General features: G+C 43.2%; 1 protein-coding gene across 8 annotated transcripts in view; it reads right to left on the bottom strand.

Moving 5' to 3' along the window:
- Positions 1 to 390: 390 nt before the first annotated feature.
- The window catches only part of Nfia (nuclear factor I A), a 544,849-nt gene continuing 526,141 nt past the window's right edge, over positions 391 to 19,098 (bottom strand). For all 8 annotated transcript variants that reach the window (XM_052718430.1, XM_052718426.1, XM_052718425.1 and 5 more), the window contains one exon: positions 391 to 7,698. In XM_052718430.1, the coding sequence (XP_052574390.1) occupies positions 7,681 to 7,698 (18 nt within the window). In that variant the 3' untranslated portion in view covers positions 391 to 7,680. The remainder of the gene's footprint in view (positions 7,699 to 19,098) is intronic.

Raw genomic sequence — 19,098 nt, forward strand, 5'->3', positions numbered from 1 at the left:
CCACCCTCATCACCTGAACCCTTGTTTCCTTGTGTTTCTCCAGATCCATGGCTGATGGCTGTGCCTTACAGTTACACCATCCAGGGCCATTTAGAGCCTCTTCCCCCATGGGACCCATTCTCTGACTCCTGATAGCAATAGTAAACCAGGGAGCAAGCACACCAGGCACACAGGAAGCTCCAGGTGGGTGTGCGACCTTGCATCTGTCCAGGTAGGTAGAAGGCTACCCTCTCCTTGGAACACTGTGAAAGATCCTACACACATAAATCTCATCAAGGGTAACTCGGTGCTGTAGTCAGAAAGCCCATCTTTTGGAGAAGCACCAGTCCACCATCACAGCTCACTCACCCACTAGGCATGCATGATGTACACAGCAAAGGAGGACATGACTTCTGTAGCATTAGCAATTTTTTATTTTTCCTTTTTTGTTGCATAGGAAATGCAGTACTTGCTTCCAGTAATTGTATTGTAATGTGAGAAGGTGGTAGCACTAACGGTTGAATACAAGAGTTAAACTAATCCACACCAGCTCAAAAACCCTGTGGAGATTTAGTTGATAAGAATGGACGCCCACAGTGATTCTCAACCAATTACAAGTTTTCACAGAACACAGAAAACGAAAAGGGTAACTATGAGAGTCAATACAAATATGCTAGAGGCGCGGGGGCCCGGCTCATAAAAACAATTTCAGACCAAGTTATTAACACGGGGTGTTTTGTTTCACAATAGATCTCTTTTTCCGTCATTGGACGTTTTTAATCCTTTCCCCCACAATTTGAAATGAATATCAGAGGCACTCTGAGCAGACGCTTTTTCATGTGTGATGGGAAAGGTTAGTGGGAGGGCAAAGAAGGACTTAGCCTTGACAGTCTTTCTAAGGACCTAGTGGGACCTGCTGGCACTCCATGTCTAGTCTGGCTGGCATCTCAGTGGCAAGGCTGCTGAGTCCAGCAGAGAGACAATGGCCTGAGGGAGAAGTGAGCTAGCAGCTCCCTCACACTTGCATGTGGCCTGCAACCTTTAGTTGAGAATGCTAACAGGTTAAAAAAAAAAATCCAATTTACAGATCATTACCAAGAAAAAAAAAAAAAGAACATTACAAGTAACAGTCAAGGAAAAGAACAACCAGCTTTAGGTTTTTTGAGAAGCTGAGCATCTAACAGCAGGAAGAACGGTCTAGTCCTTGGACACCACTTGCCTTTGAAACCACTGGAGAGACAGGAATCTTTCCATTTTAAAGTCTGTGATAGTTTCTGCCAGAAACTTGCTCTAGTGTGATGAGAGGTAGCACTTCTCCTGTATACTCTTGTGGTCCAGATACATTTTACAAAGTTTGTGTTTTGACCCAAACAGCACAGTGAGTTCACATGTAGGATGCCTGACACACAGAGCAGGTGTCCTCTATGCGCTATATCCCCATGGTAGAGTTCTCACTTTGCTGGGATCTCTTCTCCATATCTTATCCCTCTAACTTGCTTACTGGCTTTAATGCAACCCTTTGGAGAATGGAAGGCAGATGGGTGCAGGTTCATGGGGAAAAATGAAAACAAATATTCAATTTGGGAAGCAAGTAGCTTCAAATTTAGACCAAAAAAAAAAAAAAGAGCATATTTTAAAAATCCCGTGTTAATAGCAAACTTCTTTGTTATGAATCGGGCCCAAAGTTTGTACAGAGTTATAGTTTTGAAGAAAATATTGCATCTGTGCATGTAACTAAATAGCCACGTGATTTCTTAAGTTTTTTTTTTCTTTTTAATATGAGGAAGTCAGTCTGGTGTGATGTGGATCAAGCATGGGTACACTGTCTGTCCACTAAGATGCTTCAGTGTCGCCTAGCTTCTGCTGAGGCTCAAGAAAGCGACTTTCACTTAGAAAGGGTCTCCAAGTGGTTTTGCAGCGGACTTCTTGAAATTCAAATGGTAGTTTTGAAACAAAAATTCCACCAGATACTGATTTCTGAAATCCAACACCCATGCTTGTCCCTTAGGAGAAACAAAACGAAACAAACAAAAAACAAAAAACAAAAACAAAAAAAATGAAAACAAAACACACGTAATACTGAATTTAAGTAAGTGTACACCTCCAAGATACTGAAGACAGCCGGAAGGAAGACAGAGTTCGCGTTCTCAGTGAAATACCTCAAACCTAGCTGACAAGAACCGAGGCAGAAAAAAAGACTAACAGAACTTTGAGTAATATTCATACAGTTCACTAAGCATTATGGAATAGCATGCATAATATTGTACGGTTATTTTACATCACCTATACCAGAGGTCCTGACTGACAGACAGCGAAGGCTACCGGTGTAGAAAAATCTTACTTCAGAAGAGCAGTATAATACAGATTTCACAGGCACTACATTTTAATATATCAGGTATTATGCTGGTTTTCTTATAATTCTTTCTGTCCTAAAGCTGGCATTATAACAATGACCAAAAAGGCAAGGATTGAAGTAAACGGAAAGTAGATACCAAAGTTGATATAGGTTTTTTTCTTTTTCTTCTTCAGATAGATTAGTGCATAGTTCTCATGCAGATAAACACTGCTATGCATTTACACTGTTGGGAAGCAGAGTGAATTGAGCCCAAGTTGTCACATTTGTGTAAATCATTTTGTCAGCCTGTAATAGCACCATGTAATGGATTTGCATTAAACATTAAATTGATTTCAGAACTGGTGACACAGTATTCACTACAGTTAAGTGCTATGGAATAGCTTCAATATACCTGCTATATATCAAAGCAATTTTCATCCCACTGCTTTTTTTATTGGAAAAAATAAAGGGGAAACATACATGACACTAATTAGAAGAATGCACAGCCTTGGACGTGGAGAAGGCAGAGTAGGATTACTGTCAAGCAGTAAGTGCATGCATTGACTTCAAGACAAAATGGCCTCGGAAGCCGATGTAAATGAAAGCCATGCCCGAAGGGCAGAGCAGCCTCTGGGACTGTCTAGGAAGGTCTGGCGGGTAGGCTGGGAGGCACCACCAAAGCTCTCCTTACTGACCACACTTCTCGTGTTTTACACCTGTTCAATGGAGGCCTGCTACCAGAAACCAGAAAGGAGAAAGAAGCAAAGAAAAACCAGAAAGATAGAGACACACAGAGAGAAAGAGACAGGGAGGAAAGGATAGAGTGATAGAGACCAGGGGATGGACTCTGTTGTAAAGAATATCAAATGACATTCTTAAAAAACACTTTCCACCAAAAAAAAAAAAAAAAAAAAAAAGTCACAGGAGAAAATGATTTTCTTTGCAAATACCTCATGATATCACCACTGTAGAGTTGTTGAAGCACATGAGGATACGGATTTGGGAAGGTGAAAGGCGAACTTTTGGAGATGGGTTTTGCATATTCCTGTGGGCTGACTGAATATAGCACAGTGTGACTAGCGATTTGGATCCTGCACACTTGGACTGTGAGGAAGGGAAAAAGGAAAGCTCGGAGAATGCAGCCTGGAGGGCCTGTGGGAGCCATGTGGGTGGTGGTGGCACTGGGTGGGGAGAGAGCTAGCAGATGTCATGCCAGGGGCTGAAGAGATATACTTTAGTGAGAAGAAGAGGGCTGGAGGGTGGGGAGAATGGCACCAGAGAGGGCTTCTGCCCAGGAGAAGTTAGAAAAAGAGCAGTGGCCAGGAGAGGGGCCGGGGTTATGCGTTTATCGGAAGATGTTAGAGTTAGTATTTGTGCCTCTGACTTCAGTTCCCAAAGAAAAAAATTGGGGGAGTCATTTGAGGGACTACTTTTGCCAATTGCATTAATGCCATTTGATGGGAGAGAAAAAAAATCCAACATTTCTCAGAATCAAGGCTGGGCCTTCAAATGCTGATAGCTCTTGAGTCTGTCTGTCTCTACACCCTTGGAGTAAAGTCTTCCTCAAGCGCCTTCGCTCAGCTTTTAACCTAAAATGCAAAACACGCGGATTGGTTGGTGTTTTGTCTTCCTACTTGCTGACAACCAAACTAGAGTTTCCTGCGGCTTTCCTGACAATGAAGCATGGACAGAACCAGAACTCAGTGTACTCACTACGTAACCCTGGTCTGCTATCGCCTTACGCTGCCTCCACAATGGTTTAGAGCCTTGAAAACATTTTTTTTTTCCGGCAATTCTGTTCAGAGTTCCCTAATTTTAGCTTCATCAAACTTAATACAAAACAAAATACCTTCAAAAATACAGCACACCTGTAACGTTCATTTTGCAATGGTTTTTCAGTAGACCTACACTTCTCAAGCATAGGAATATGCTATACCATTGGCAGAAAAATAACTGTATTTAAATACTTACAAAAAAAAAAAAAACCAAACAAAAACAAAAAGGAAACAGGAAAGTTTTAAACTTAAATCCAGTTCCCAAAGTGGGTTGAAAAGAAACAAAAAGCAATTCTATGAACGTTGCCTTTATAATGAACAATCAGAAATTTCACTAGGCTAATTTGACAGAAATGTTTCCTCATTTAGACAACATTACAAAAGTCCTGCATTATAAAATAGGGTAGAATAAATCAGTGTAATCAATAAAACTATACAACGATACAAATTACATATCTTCTGAGTGGGCAGCTTATTCTCTCTCTTTGCAGTCGTGACTACAACATGCTCACTAAAAACAACTAAAACTGCCCAAACTATTGCTTAGTTTGTTTTGTTTAAAAAAAGGGTGCAATTTTATTGTATATACAACCAATTTACTGGTAATACCTTGGCATTTTGCAAGGTTCTGACAAAATGTTTGTCTAGGCTTTTTTTTCCCTTCACTGTGAAGCACTGTAAGCTGCTATTGTTTCTTTCTTTCTCTCTCTCTCTCTTTTTAGTGCACATATGTCATAAGAAAGTAATGTCCAGCTAAGTGCTAGAGGGAAGGCAAAGTATGCTGCTGGCTATAGGAAGGGACACTGTACACTGACAACCACACCGTACGGACAACAGCGCCAAGCGACTATTCAACCACTTATCAGACACATATGAAAATCCAAAATGTTTTATTTTATTTTTTTTCCTTAAATAGAGATAACCAGTAAACAATTTTCAGAACTTGGAAGTTTAAAAACGTGCATATAAAAATGGGCATTATGTACTTTTTATTGAATGTGGATTGACTGCTGTCTGCTAAGAAAAGTGGGTGTGGGGACTGAAGAGAAAGGAAGTCGTCTTTTTTTTTTTTTTTTTAAGGCTTGCTTGTGAAAGGAACAGTTGTAAAAACAAAATTGCTTGAAGCAGGGTCAGCTTAGTGCTTCACAGTTTGACTGCTTCTCTAAGAGGAGCCCTTCTGTGCACATGCTTCAAAAACCACAGAAAATACAAAGACAGACACCTAAAAACACACTGACTGCGTCAAGTGCAGCACTGACTTTGGTCAAATAAAAAAAAGAAAAGGAAAATTAATAACTGCTAAGCTTTTCTACATGATATAAGCAGGTATTGCATATTTTCATATATCTGGGGGAAAATAAAGGAAGACTCCAAATAAATTGAAAAATGCAGCAACATCCCAAATACTGATATTGTAAGCATCTACAGAGCTCAGAGTAGCACTGCCACTGACCACACAGGACAATCAAGACTACGCCTGTCTGCGGAACAGCTAACTTTCTATTTAGATCTAGATGTTGAAACTGACGATGGCTGACATAAAAGTTACATTTACAAAAAGTGTCTCCGAATGCTTGAGTAGGGAAAAACCCCTTCAATAGAGGAGCATGTGCAACAATTCCACAAATAATCACTATCCAGGGCAAGGCACATTGATATGGAATTTTTGTTTTCGTGCAAATTAAGGAAAAAAATAAAAACAAAACAACATCGTTTGGGGGTAAAGATGAGGAGCAAAGTGTCTTCCCAAGAATTTCAGTTACTTGATTGTATAGGACAGTAGTTGAGCCCTTCTGAAGGGCTGAGACAGTTTAAAGGCAGGTGCCTAGAGTGGGTTACAATATTGTCTTAATGCACTCTACTTTATCCTACATTAGCTATATAAAAATTAGTTACTAACACTAGAACATGCAGAGACTTCCTCAGGTTGGCAGGACTTGCCAACCAGAACACATATATATGTATAGTATAGGAACCCTTGAAGTTGCATGGGAAGCAAGGGGGTGCTTCGCTGTCTGGTAGAAAAATCACTTGCATTTTTTTTTTGTTTGTTTGTTTCTGCTTTTTTATTTTTTTGTTCTTTTTTGATCTTTTTTTGTCTTTTTTTTTTTAAACGTAAGATACAAGACATTTGAGGGGGTGTGTGTGTGAACTTTTTTTCCGTTTTCCCTAACGAGTACCCTTGATCTGAATGGGTACTAGCAGTTGTGTTCCTATCCGAGTTGTTAGTATTAATTTTCCCATAGCCCAGTTCAGGGTCTGCAAAGGGTCTTTGAAACTTTTGGACAATGTCTGGTACAATGAGGCATTTGATAACTGATAGATCTGGTGTTGCCATACACATGTAAAAATTTCCAGAATTGGCATCATTCATTCTAGTGATTTCTAGCTTATAAAATTAACAGATACCATGATTTCATTTGAGTTATGTGCTTTGATAACAGAAAATAATTAATTAGCATTTAATGTAGTTAACATATTGTGGTAAAAGCACCATTAGATTTGTATTTTTTTTGTTTTTTTTTTTAATTTTCCTTCAGTTTTTTTTTTAAAGGGATACAAGTTTAACAATAAAAAACATAAAAAGCAAAAATAGCTCCCCTTTTTCTTGCAAGGCTGTTTTTTACCCCAATAATTTAGAGTCCTGGGGTGGAAGGACTTGAAAAACAAAAATAGAATTTTCAACAATCTCTATCTTACAAAGATACTTAGCTATCCAATGAAATTGCACTTCACTCAAATCAAAATTCGATTGTTTTGATTCCTGTCAGTTTCTGTCAAAACAGACCATCTTTCCCCATTTCCATGTGAATTTTTGTGTCATTGTTGAAATTGTTGAAAAATGTTTTTTTTTTTTCTATGTAAGTGCAGCATTTCAAAACTTTAAAAAAAAACAAAAAACAACTGATGGAGTAGTAGTCTTTGCCGTCTTTTTGGAATTGTTCTGCAACATGAGTGGGTTCACTGTCCTTGAGGGCTGTGTTGTGTATGTGACTGCTCACTGCTGAACCAAACCAAACGAAAAGAAAGATCAACGCAACTGCATTTTCTTTTTCTAATATGTTACAGAAAAAAAAAAAAAATTGCCCTTTGAGTGTCCTGTAAGTTACAGATCACGGATCTCAGCTACTACAAAAGACTTCGTTCTCCAGGTGCCTCCAAATGCTCAGGGAGGGTCACACCTGTGTGAGCAAATTCATGAAATACTGTGAAAAGGCCAGGCTCGCAAGGGAAGTGTGTTACAACAGGAAGTTAGTGAGCAAGGCTCATCCTCTACCAGCCACTTCACCTAATGCTCACACCACCGCCAAAACACTTCAAATGTCACACAGCCCAACCATTTCCAGCACCATATGAGAAATAACGACAGTCCCTAAAGTATTTAAAAAAAAAAAAATCCCGAAAGGTCATGGCCTTTGCTGTTTGACCATGATGCTTGCTGTTTCCATGTACAAGTTGACTCGAGTCGGTTTTTCTCCCCCTTCCACTGACAGTGAAGTTGTAACTGCGCTGGGTTGAGGTTGCGTCCATGTTACAGAGTTGAGAAGGGGTCAGGTGGTCTGTCTGGTGGATGGTGGGACGCTGCAACTTTTATCCCAGGTACCAGGACTAGAAGACAAAAAGGAATATATAATTAGAAGTGTGGGTGTAGTGCTGGGATTCGGCTCATAGGTAGCACTTGCCTCGTGCTAAGTGCACAAACACAAAAACGGTTTTTTTTTTTTTAAGTTGCTCTTTTAATCATGTGATCAGAATTGACCTTGGAGGTTTACCTGAACAAGGAATGACAGATGACTGTCAATCCCAAGCCACTGAAATTTATCTTACTCCTGTGACATTGCAATTCGCTGTCTTTGCTGGGGTTTGCCAACGTTTTGAGTATATCTTACCAAGTGAAGCTTTTCTGGCCACATTGACATCACATCAGGTTTTGTAACCTAGCAGTGAACAGACAAGAGGGCAGGGAACCTGGCTCTCTTATTAGTACCTACCTCGGTGACTGGGCGGGCTCAAGAAAGAGAAGCAAATTGGATAGAAAGTGGCTGAAGGGGGAGGCTAGGGGCTGTAGTGAATAGTTATTTCTATGACTTTCTCAACGTATTTTTCAGTGAGGTGTAGGTACTAAAGACAAGTGCTAAACATATGAACACATGATTCTGTGAACACACCAGGTGGCTGATGGTGGCAGCCAAAACAGAAAGGGTCGCTGGGAAACACCGGATTGGTGACCTGGGGGATGGGAAAGCCAGAGTGATCCTCTCCACTTCTCTTCCTTATGCTCAGGAGGGAGAGTTTATGGTGCAAATTCCTCTTCCTTTCAGCTGAACACACCTAATTTTATGTTCTTCTCTTCGAAGAGACATATAATAAATATGACTACACCTTACGAAGCACCATCAAGTTCAAGGAGAAAATGAGGCCATTGCTTAGTCCTCATCCAGGTTTCTGCCCACTCAACGTGCCCTTGCAGCTGTCTCTCAGCTTGTGGACCCAGTCCTCTGTCCCTTTCGTAAATATCCAGGTGACCACCTTCATGTCTGCCGGCATTTCTTTGTCAACAAAGAAAGCTAGGTGAACAGAATGACCATCCATCGACCGATATCAAAATCAGTTTCTCAAGTGAGGTTAAACAGTGTATGACTCTTGCCAGCTTTCCTCTAAGTACCCTGAAAAATTCACTACTTTTCTTGGGAGTCAGAAAAGCCACCAGCTCCAAGGCAAAGCCAACAGCCATGAGTTCGGCACACTGACAGCATCAACCAGGGTTACGTCAGCACTGGTTCGGAGGGCTAAGGCTCACTCTTGTCAGAGAGATTCAATTAGGGAAAGTCAGGACTCCTTTGATCCCTGGGATAAATGGCTAACTGAGAGCTCCATAGGGGTTGGTGTAAGATTTCCTGGCCACAACAAGCTACCTTTGATTTCCAAAGGAGCTTAAAAACAACAACAAAAAACAAACAAAAAAAACCCCAAACAACCTAAGCTCAAACCCCCAAACCACTCATCCTGTCGACGCGTAGCTGTTACTCTCTGACCGTGGGCTTTGGGGAACACAATAAAGCTGCTTATATCTGGAAAGGAAATCACCCTGGCTAGCGCACATGGCCTGAATCTAAGTGGACAAAAGAAAGATGAGTGAGAAGAAAGAAAGGGAAGCAGGCCCCAAGCTGGATCTGTTTTAAGTCTTTCCTTAAAGCTGACACAGATCCCTTCCCACATTCTTTCTTATACACAACAGTCTCAGACTGAGTGGCCGGTGCTGTCCTCAATCTGTCTGCATGCTAGAAAGCCGTGGTTGTGAAATTCCGGACCCCTTCAGTGTGACAGTCAGTACTTCTTGAAGCAAAGGCCTGGGACCTGGTGAGTCAGCAGGGGGAGCAGTTTTCCGTCCCACTGTTGCTGGACTCGGGACACTACAAAAACCAGCAGTGCCCTGTACTTCTGTTAAAAAGCAAAGCAAAGCAAAAAAAAAAAAAAGTTTCTTCACACATCTTACTATTCAGTGTGCCTCGCCCACAAGGTTACCCCAGAGCAGCTCTGTAACCCTTCACTGAAATAGGCTTTATTGATTGCTCTGGTCTATTGTTCTCTTTTCAAGTCCCCCAAGTTCAAGTTCATCCTGGTGTTACATCATGTCTGGTTGCTCTTAGCAACCAGACAGACCCAGACGTGACTATCATTAGCAAGAAACCCTCTGCTCTCCTCCCACCAACCTTCCAGTGGTTCTGACGTAGCAACCCACTGCAAACACACTGAAGTATTTATTCTGCCTAATTTATGACCTGCCCAGCAAGCTAGACCCCCACTCCAAAAAACCAACACTGTTGTATATTTAATTAATCTGTCTTTCTTTGGCATTTGAGAAAGTTAGACAAAGGACTAATTATTGTGTTTCCCTCTCCACACTTTTCTTTTGGGGGGTGAATATTTGCATGGGAAAGAAAACTATGAGGCCCGGCATTGGCCCCTCCCCTTTCTCTTTTTGCCCTATTGACATTTCACGAAATACTTTAGCTGCTTAACGGAGTTAGAAGAAAAAAAAACAAAAAACAAAACAACAAAAAAAAAAACCTGTGCTGTGAATGTTACTCCTTCTGAGTTGGTATTCAGTAACACAAATCAACTCATGACATGTTTAAATTTAAATGCTAACCACACACTCTCCGAGTTACTTTAAAGGTTAGTTTTTAATCAATAGAAGTTGCTGACTCTGGGGTTCTGGGCTGCACACTGCAACTCTCAGGCTTTTGTCTAATGTTAAAGCTTGGGAACTTTTTTTCCTTGAGATGATTTTAGCAATGATTTGCAGACACAGAGGCTATTGTGCTCCTACCAGCAACATGTCAATAGAGGAGCCGAGCAGCCCTGTGGTGGGGTGTCAATATGACTCCTAAGGCAGGAGTTGGGGGTCTTTAATAACCCGTGAAAAAAACCTTAATTAACCCTTTCAGGTCTAAACCAAAACCTATTCTTCCACTTTTCACTCCTGTAATTTGACCATTAGTACTTATTTCAACATCACACTAATCTTCATGACAATTAACCCAGCTACTTGACCAAGGGCTTCCAGAATGGGAAGTCAGTTAGGGGAACCACACACGAACTTTTTTTTTCTCCTTTTCCTTTTTTTTTGAATGAGGTTTCTTAGTAAACACTCTGCAGATACATAGTAGAGAAACAGTTGTAACAATAAGAAATTCATCCATTTTGCCAATTTTTCTATCCATCAGTTTGTAGTTGAGGACACTGCTAATGGTGATGGGTATGGAGTCACCCATAGAGAGGTGTCCCTGAATTTCTATAAACTTCCATGAACAGCTAGCTAATCACATCAGACGGATAAGGTAACACCAGGAAAGGCCACTTTTCTTGGGACATTTTCCTTCCATTTCTGCTATTTGAAAACGTTGCAAGTTTGGGAATGCTCACTCAAGAATGACTCTGCACCTTCCTTCTTGGGACAGAAAAAAAAATAGAGAAGAAATCTGAAACTGGTAAATTCTTGGGTTGAATCAAATCATTGGGAAAATACTGGCACATGAAGCAAAATTCATCGGTGGAGAGTCAAAAAAAATCATCCTCAGATCTGACATCCGCTTGGGTTTCATATGGCTTCTGCCTTCATACTTTATAGTCCCTTAATCTGCCCTACTGTATCCAGGCGACTACAAAGGAGTCTCTGTCCCTTATCTGCAGTGAGTGGCAATATTACAGTACAGCATCGGAGGATGTTATCTTGATACATTTACATTGAGGAAGTAAACACTGAGCTTTGATCTATTTTTTTTTTTTTTTCTGCAAGAACATTCAACTACAGTTGATTTGGTGGCCCATAAATCCACACTCCCACAAAGGCTCTGGTTTCAGAAAATTAGCCAGTTACATTCCCAATGTCCACAGTTTGGGATGCACCAGGGGTGGGAGGGAACCTGCCCTCTTTCAGTGTTCAAGGTGAAACATCAAAAGAAATCTGCAGTCCAAGACAAGAGCTCAGCTTTCCTCCTAGCCGGTCAGATGGAGAAGTAATCTCATCAGGTTGGAAAGTGCTGACTCAGTATTTAATAAAGTGCCTGCAGATGTGGCGTCTCTAAGGTATTCAACTCATGTAATGCAAAACAGCTCTGCGCTGAACGTGCTTATAAAATTTCATTTAACCATTGCAGCACAGTTCTCTGCGGAGTTTTATCGCACGTCCCACCCCTTAATTTACAGCTCCATGAAAGTTCCAGTCCTATTCTGTGGGGATTCTGGAATGCTCACAGTAGTCAGGATTTACGAACCATAACCAGCCTCCATCCCACTGCATCCTAAACAAGAGGGCTGAGATGGCAGCCGGCACCGTGACAGTGGCAGTCTGTTTCTTCTCCTGTGCCTCCTTGTGAGCAATTACAAAATGGAGTTGGTCCTGAGTCTGCTGAAGATGGGCGACAAGGCCAAGGGACTGGGCTCCTTGTCAACAACCATTCTTCTAACACATACAACTTCTAGAGCCTTTTACAGTCTCTCTTTCTACTCGGAGGGCAGGGCATACATTTTAAAAACAAAAAGGAAATAGGTCTGAGATAGTTGCATTTCACTTGGTGGCGGGGTGGGGGTAGGGGAGAGGGTGCTGTGGAGGGCAGGACAGACTGTGACGGCAGAATCTGTTTTTCAAATTAAAAAGTTAAACAAAAGGCCTCAAGGGCAAAGTTTAACGCTGAACGGAAGGAGGTTGTTAATGTGGAATCCAGAACTGGGTGTGACACTTAGCTTTCTTCTCCAGGCAAGGTGGGTTATTTAAGGACATTTACACACATAAACGGAAACACCAATATACAGGAAGCTCCCCCACTCCAACACATCACTCCCTACCAGCCCCACCAGGGACACAGCAAGCGGATCTGCTTGAATGCAGCTACCATTTTGTCCCTCGTGGTGGTGATGCTACCTCTCCAGGACCACACTAATCCGGTCAGTCAGTTTTGGCTTCCTGTTCTTGTTTGCATGAACTAAGCCTACTATTTAGCACAAGTGAGTTGTCCTTGGCAAATCAGCCAAAAGTCTGGGGGGGGGGCACCCCCACCTCTGACACAGAAGGAGTAGACAGACCTCTGTGTGGATGCCTGGCTTCTCCTTTTAGGATCAACCTTTTGGGAGCGAATCATCACTTGGTCAATAAGCACCAACAGCCTGCAGTTTGCTTAGGGGTTCTGTACATGATGCTCTGGGAATGTTAGGAATAAAGAAAATGTGGTGTCTGCTGCCTTTAGGGCTTTAGTGCCCAGCAGGAAGGGGCTGGCTTTGGACTTCTATGCCCTTCATGATTTCTCAAAGACTCTTGATAAACTTTTGTCGACTGATAAGGCCGAGTGTCCAAAGCACCCATACTGAATGCCCCTGATGGACTGGGTGAGTGACATCACGAAGGAAGAGCTCTGTGCTCCAGACCCTGGAGCGCTGGGAATGAGAGAGGATGGCAGTGATAAGCACTGGATTCTTCTAGAAAGGGCCATGCTGTACACGGGTATTGCCAGCCTCAAGCTTTGATCTCCACTGCCATTTTTTCTTGTCTGATTTTATTTTGTTAATTAAAGAAAGCCTGTTTTCAATAACTCTAAACCAAGACTTGTTTATTGTACAGGAAACTATTAAAACATTAATGGGCCATGAGTGGCCTCGCCTACCTTCGCGGCCTTATCTTTTCACCACTTGTGCTGTGCTAAACTCCTTCCAGAATCCCCCGAAGCCAAACGCTTTTTCCCTGCTGGGCCTTTGGCACAGGCTATGCCTTTTCCTTGCTACGCCAACACTTGCTTGTCCCCAGGGTCTAAGATTAAGTGACCTTTTTTTTCCTTTCTAAATTATGTGTGTGTGTGTGTGTGTGTGTGTGTGTGTGTGTGTGTGTGTGTGTGTGTGTATGTGCGTGCGCGCGCACGCGTTTGCCCCAGTGGGATGTGGAGGTCAGAGGACACCTTTTCAGGAGTTAGTTCTCTTTTTCTATGTGGGTCTCAGGGGTCGAACTCATGTTTTCAGGCTTGGCAGCAAGCACCTTTACCTTCTGAGCCCTCTCGCCACTCCCCAGATGTCCCTTTTTCCTGAGGACCCTTTTCAGGGTCTTTACCCACAGGGTTCCGATGTGTTCATCTAAATTGTTCCATTACCAATAAAGACTCCAGAGTCAAATACTGGGGTGAAAACCTGATTGACCAAAAAAGCAGTGGAGGAGCAGTTGACCTTCCTTCTGCACTTCCCAGATGGAAGAGACCACACAATCTCTAAATCCCTCCCTACCACTTCCTGTGCATCTTCTCTATCTATCTGGCTTCTCTGTGGCTAATTCAGGTCAGCTAGTCACTGGCTCCACCCCCTGATTCAAGGTTAACTTCATTAACACAGTCTTGGGGTGTCACAGTGTGGTCAAATATCCCGCAACAGGGCTCATCTGTTACTATGCTGGGGCTATGGCAGTCTGCTTCCTTCCAAGAAAGCTACTTATGCTCTCAGGGAGGCATCCCCAGTGAGGGATCAGGTGAGTCTTGCCCAGTGGCTGGCAGAGGAGGTGCTGAGCGAACGCTGTTAAGTACAGGAAGAAGAGAAAGCAGCACCCTGGTTCCCAGAGCCAGGCAAGAGCTACTCCTAGTAAAGCGCTATATCTAGATGGATGTCCACAGCACAGCTAGGCCACATGTATGCTCACAGCCTATGCTTTGAACTGCTGCAGTGATGGGCACCCTCCCTAGAGAGGCACAAGTCCCCAAGGGCTGCCCCAGGCAGTTCTGACTGAAGAGCTGTTGCAATGGGGCCGGCTGTGGCCAACTGCGTCAGTGGCATGTGCAACAGTTTTGTAACTGTGGCCTTCTGCCTGCTTACTACACACGCAGCCCTTGTCCAAACCACTGCTCCCTGGAGAATGACTGTGCTGCTCCCAGCCAAGACCTCTGCTTTGGTTCAGACCTCAATATGGGAAAACACTAATCTTTTTACCCCATAAACCATCCAGTACCTACAGAGTTTGAGAGTGCAGGCACAACCCAATCCTGCCGGTTGTTCCACAGTTGGAATCTCACCACGTCCCAGCTTAGCCTGGTGTCAGTCTTACCAAGTCAATTTTCTTCTTGGTCTCCCTTTATATTTTCCTCTCTTACTCTCGCCCCAAGAAACCAAAGACTTTTGTGTTGAAAAATTGCCCTCTGGAGTACTTGTGTTTGCTCTGAAGGCCTACTGGAGGGCTCTTTTCCATGGCCCACACTTGAACTCCGGAGTTCAACTCCACAGAAATACTGGTTAGCTGCACTCTGTGGACTAGTCAGATAATCTTAATCAAGGCTGGCAGTGCCTGAGTCTCAGCTTACAACTCCATAAAATGGAAACATCTTTACCCATCTAGAGGAGATAGATGAGGCAATGCTCGACCAAGAGCACGTTCAGGAAACCAAGATCTGGGTTCTCTAACTGTTAATCATGGCTGGCCTGAGGGTCCATGGGGGTCCTAAAATGGACCCACTTCCTAAGAAAGGAATGTTTCTCATATTGAACGATACACCTTTTTTTTTTTTTTTTTTTTTTTTTAAAGTGGCCACGGTGCCAGCTCCCTTTCCTAGTTGCAAGGGAAAGTTCTTGAGAAACTAAAAATCTGTCTTTAATTGTGGTATTAAAGTCAGAGCAGTGAAACCTGCAACACAAAAGGAATTGGCTCAAGCCCCTGAAAAGCACCAGGCTGAACTGCAGGCCCTCCAGGCTGGGGATGAGGGGCACAAGGAGGGAGGGAGACAGGGAGTCGTCAGGAAACCAAGTGGGACAGAAACAATCCTATTTTGGTTTTTGTTAGTGAATGGCATACTACATAGATCAGAGACTTCTTATAAAACACAAGCCCCCACTGTACACAAAGCACAGGAAAACGTGAGGGAAAGGGGGGAAGAGGAAAAGCAGCTTAGGGTGTGTTAACGCTGCTATTCTGTCAGCTTAAAGAGTATTTTATGCTTGATCAACAGCTCTTTTTTTATGGTGCTTTTCTTTCATTCATTGAAGACATCAAAGCGGGCCCCACCAGCGTACCTGCCCTTCTGGAGCGCTTGGGAGGAGGCGCTAATGAAGCCGGCCTCTGGGAGCCGGAGACCCCCGTGGACGCGGCAGTTCAAAGGGAATATTTCAACAATGATTACATTTTGTAAATCTTTTTATGAAAGAGACAGCTTATTTCCTGCTTTTTTCATGAAAAATAGATTCTATCCATTAAAGTGAGTCCGCGCCACGGAAGCTGCCTGGGATCTGAGGTGCAGGCTTGGAGATTAAGGGGGACAAGGACCCGACCCCGATGAAATTGTCTTGAGCTCCCATCTCCTGGGCTGGGGTGACAGCACCGGATGTGCTGGGTGGAGCAGAGGTGGCCGCAGGACCTCGCTTGTTTGGCCTTGGGAAATGTGGTGTGAATGTGGGGTAAAAAAATGTGTGTGTGTGTGTGTGTTGGGGGGGGGGCGCGTTTGGGGGTTTAATTTTCCTCCCGGGGACCTACGTTTATGATGGGTTCTCTTTTAAGTTTTGATTCCACAACGCTCAACATATCAGTAAGCACTGAGCCGCCAATGCTTCTATCCCGCACAAGCTAGACAAAAGACGATTTTTCTTCCCGTTTCATCAAGTGTTGCACTTAATGCCCAGAGATTTAAGACAAACCCTTTTCCACAGGGGAAGTTCGTCCTAAAAAGATGGGTTTCCTCTTAAGACACAAGGAGGGCTTTATTAGTATCTAATGTCTGTCTTTAGAGGCAGGATCCAGCCTTTTGTAAGTTTTGTTTTTCACACTCAAGTATTCTTTTCCTTAACTTTTTCCCTTTCTCAAGGAGAAAGCTGTGTAGAGTGGGGGCAAAAAGGGGGCCATAATTTCCTGGGAGCTACAAAATGAAAAAAAAAAGTATGTTTTCTACATATTGGATTCCAGTTTTTATTAAATGCCTGTTGTCTAACAAGGGCAGACAGTCACACTTGGGGTTGGCTGAATGGTGGCCCAGGGAGGTAACTTTTCTGTTTGAGGAGACAGGCGGGGGACTGGAGATCGGTGCTCAGCAGAGCGTAGCCCTGTTCTAATAACCGCTGTACCAGAGCCGCTCCTCCCCAGCACGGCTGGGGTTTACAGCAAACCCGTCCCGAGGACGGCTAGTCCCACTCTGTAGGTAGAGAAAGCCAGGAAAGGGAAAAGGAACGTGACAGTTAGGAGCCCAGTTATTTCAGAATTCTCCCACAGGCACACTGCAGCGGAGTGCCAGGAGATCTGGCCCCCTGCCAGGAACGAACTCCAGCTTTCACCCCTTCAGCCCCTGGAGCCTTTGCGACTGTACAACACCTGCACCTTCACACATGACTGTTGTTTTAAGACAGGGTTACACGTAACCCGGACTGGCCTTGAAGTCACCATACAGCCTAGGATGACCCCAGGCTTCTGATCCTCCTGCCTAATACTCCCCCAAACTGGGATTACAGGTTTGTGCAATTTTGGGTCTTTCTGCCCAACAGGTGCCTCCTGCCTGGCCTGTTGTAGGTCTTTGTTTCTTAGCTCTTTGCTTTAGTCCTGGGCGGCGTACTGTCTCTGTTCTTTCCTTTCTGGTCCTGTTTCTACTTTCTACCTCAAGCAGGTCTCTCCCTTCCAGGCCTGTGGTAAATCTGCAGAGGAATCACAGAAGACCCCAATCTCTCAAGGACTGTAGTTCTTCCTTCTCCCCTCACCACAAGAAGGAAGAGGAAAGGAAGCCATAACCCCTTTGCCCGGCAGCTGGGACAGGGGCTTCTACAGTGCACACAAGGCAGTCTGCAAAGACCATGGAGGAAGCTGCAGCGCTGCAGGTTTTGAATTCTTGAGAACAAAGATGGGGAGTGCTGTGTAATGCAACTGGGTCCAGGTCTGGGGACTAGGGACTCTGGACTACAAAACGCAACCCAACACTGGCTGGTGTGGAAACTTCTCTTAATCACACTACAGAGACCGCCATTCCTACATGTCTTCTCTTTCTAGAACACCAATCTTTAGATTCCACTGGTCCAGGAATCACCATTTCTTTGTCCACAATGTGGCAGTAATTTTGAGAGGGATGAGGGTCTTCATGCCCCACTTGAGGTTAGAGTAAGGCCTGCCTTGGAAAACGCCATGCCAGCTCTGCAGAATGCAAGAGGCCCAGCTTAACTCTTGTGTACCCCAGGCTGCAGGAAATAAACTCAAAAGACACAAACCAGCTAAACTGGTCCCAAATGTGAGCAGTCATTAGGGAAGCCCTGAGACAGTGTGGAAGGGGAGTGGGGATTATCAGTTAGTTCTCTGCTGGCAACCCTGGTTAAGGGCAGTCCAACTTCCCTCAGCACATTCTCTAAGCCCAAAAGACTCTTAACTCTTTCTCCAGAGACTGTGACAGGACTTAGAGCCTTACAATAAAATTTGCCTTTGTTAAGAAGTGACTGGTAAAACAAGACCACATTGGGGAGTTTACAACTTCAATGACAGTTTTTTTTTCCTTAATGCTGAAACAGCACATGCTTTTATGTTTAGATTTATTTCCTTCTGAATGTGTAGATTAAATTTATAACTAAGCAATACTCATTACTACAAACAATCCAATTTTCCCCCAAGTATTTCCAGGGGTTGTAAAGAGGCAGCTGGTCTATGGAGCTGGAATACAAGGTGAAGACTCCACAGGTGTGCCCAAGTGTCAACCTGAAGGGCCTTACCAGTGATTTTGTCATGAATGTATCATATGTGATGGGCAGCATGACTTGGAGAGAAGAAATATCATCCTAGCACAGAATATTTATTTTTACTTTCTTAGTAAGAATTTCTAAATAGATAATTTTATAAGCTAAGACAGATTCAAGAAAATATTATATAGAACCAGGCACACAAGCAAGAGTTACCCTCACTTGTGTTTTTGGCTAAGTTCCATTTGGTAGTACTCTACCAGCAATGGAAATTTAGGAGCCATGCAGAACACATGCAGAGTGCTAGCTCAGAGGAGTCACACACGTCTATGATCTCTGTGTTATTGTTTAAGAAAACCAGTACAGACGGAACGACTAGTATATGTTTGTCAGGTCTTTTAAGGGTCCTTTCCCCCTGTTAAACTACCATACTAATAAGAGAGCCTATTGTTTATTTCACAAGAACGGTGGCAAGTTCAAATGATCTATATCCACTTTCCTTCTGATTTGGCAATTACAAACATCTTGCAGATGTACCAAATTGTGCTATTCTAAAAGATGGTCCAGTTAAAAAAATTCAGTATTTTCCTTGCTGTTAAAGAAGTGAACTGTCTGAGCGAAAATATGACTTCCTGTTCGACCACATCAACCTTTCTGTATTGTTCTGCAGAAACACATTTATGAGTTCAAGTTCAGGCTTAAACTAAATAAAATGCTCATCCAGAGTTTACCACCCGCCTCATTTACATGTATTCTCTCTGAACTCTGCCGGCACAGTGTGCTAGTTTCCACGGCTTGGTGCAGGAATGTTTGAAGGCTGGGGTCTGGACTGCTTCGTAAGGCACA

This window comes from Peromyscus californicus, unplaced genomic scaffold (assembly GCF_007827085.1).
Source record: "Peromyscus californicus insignis strain IS unplaced genomic scaffold, ASM782708v3 Scaffold_5__1_contigs__length_169319896, whole genome shotgun sequence".
In the NCBI taxonomy this organism is placed as follows: Eukaryota; Metazoa; Chordata; class Mammalia; order Rodentia; family Cricetidae; genus Peromyscus; species Peromyscus californicus.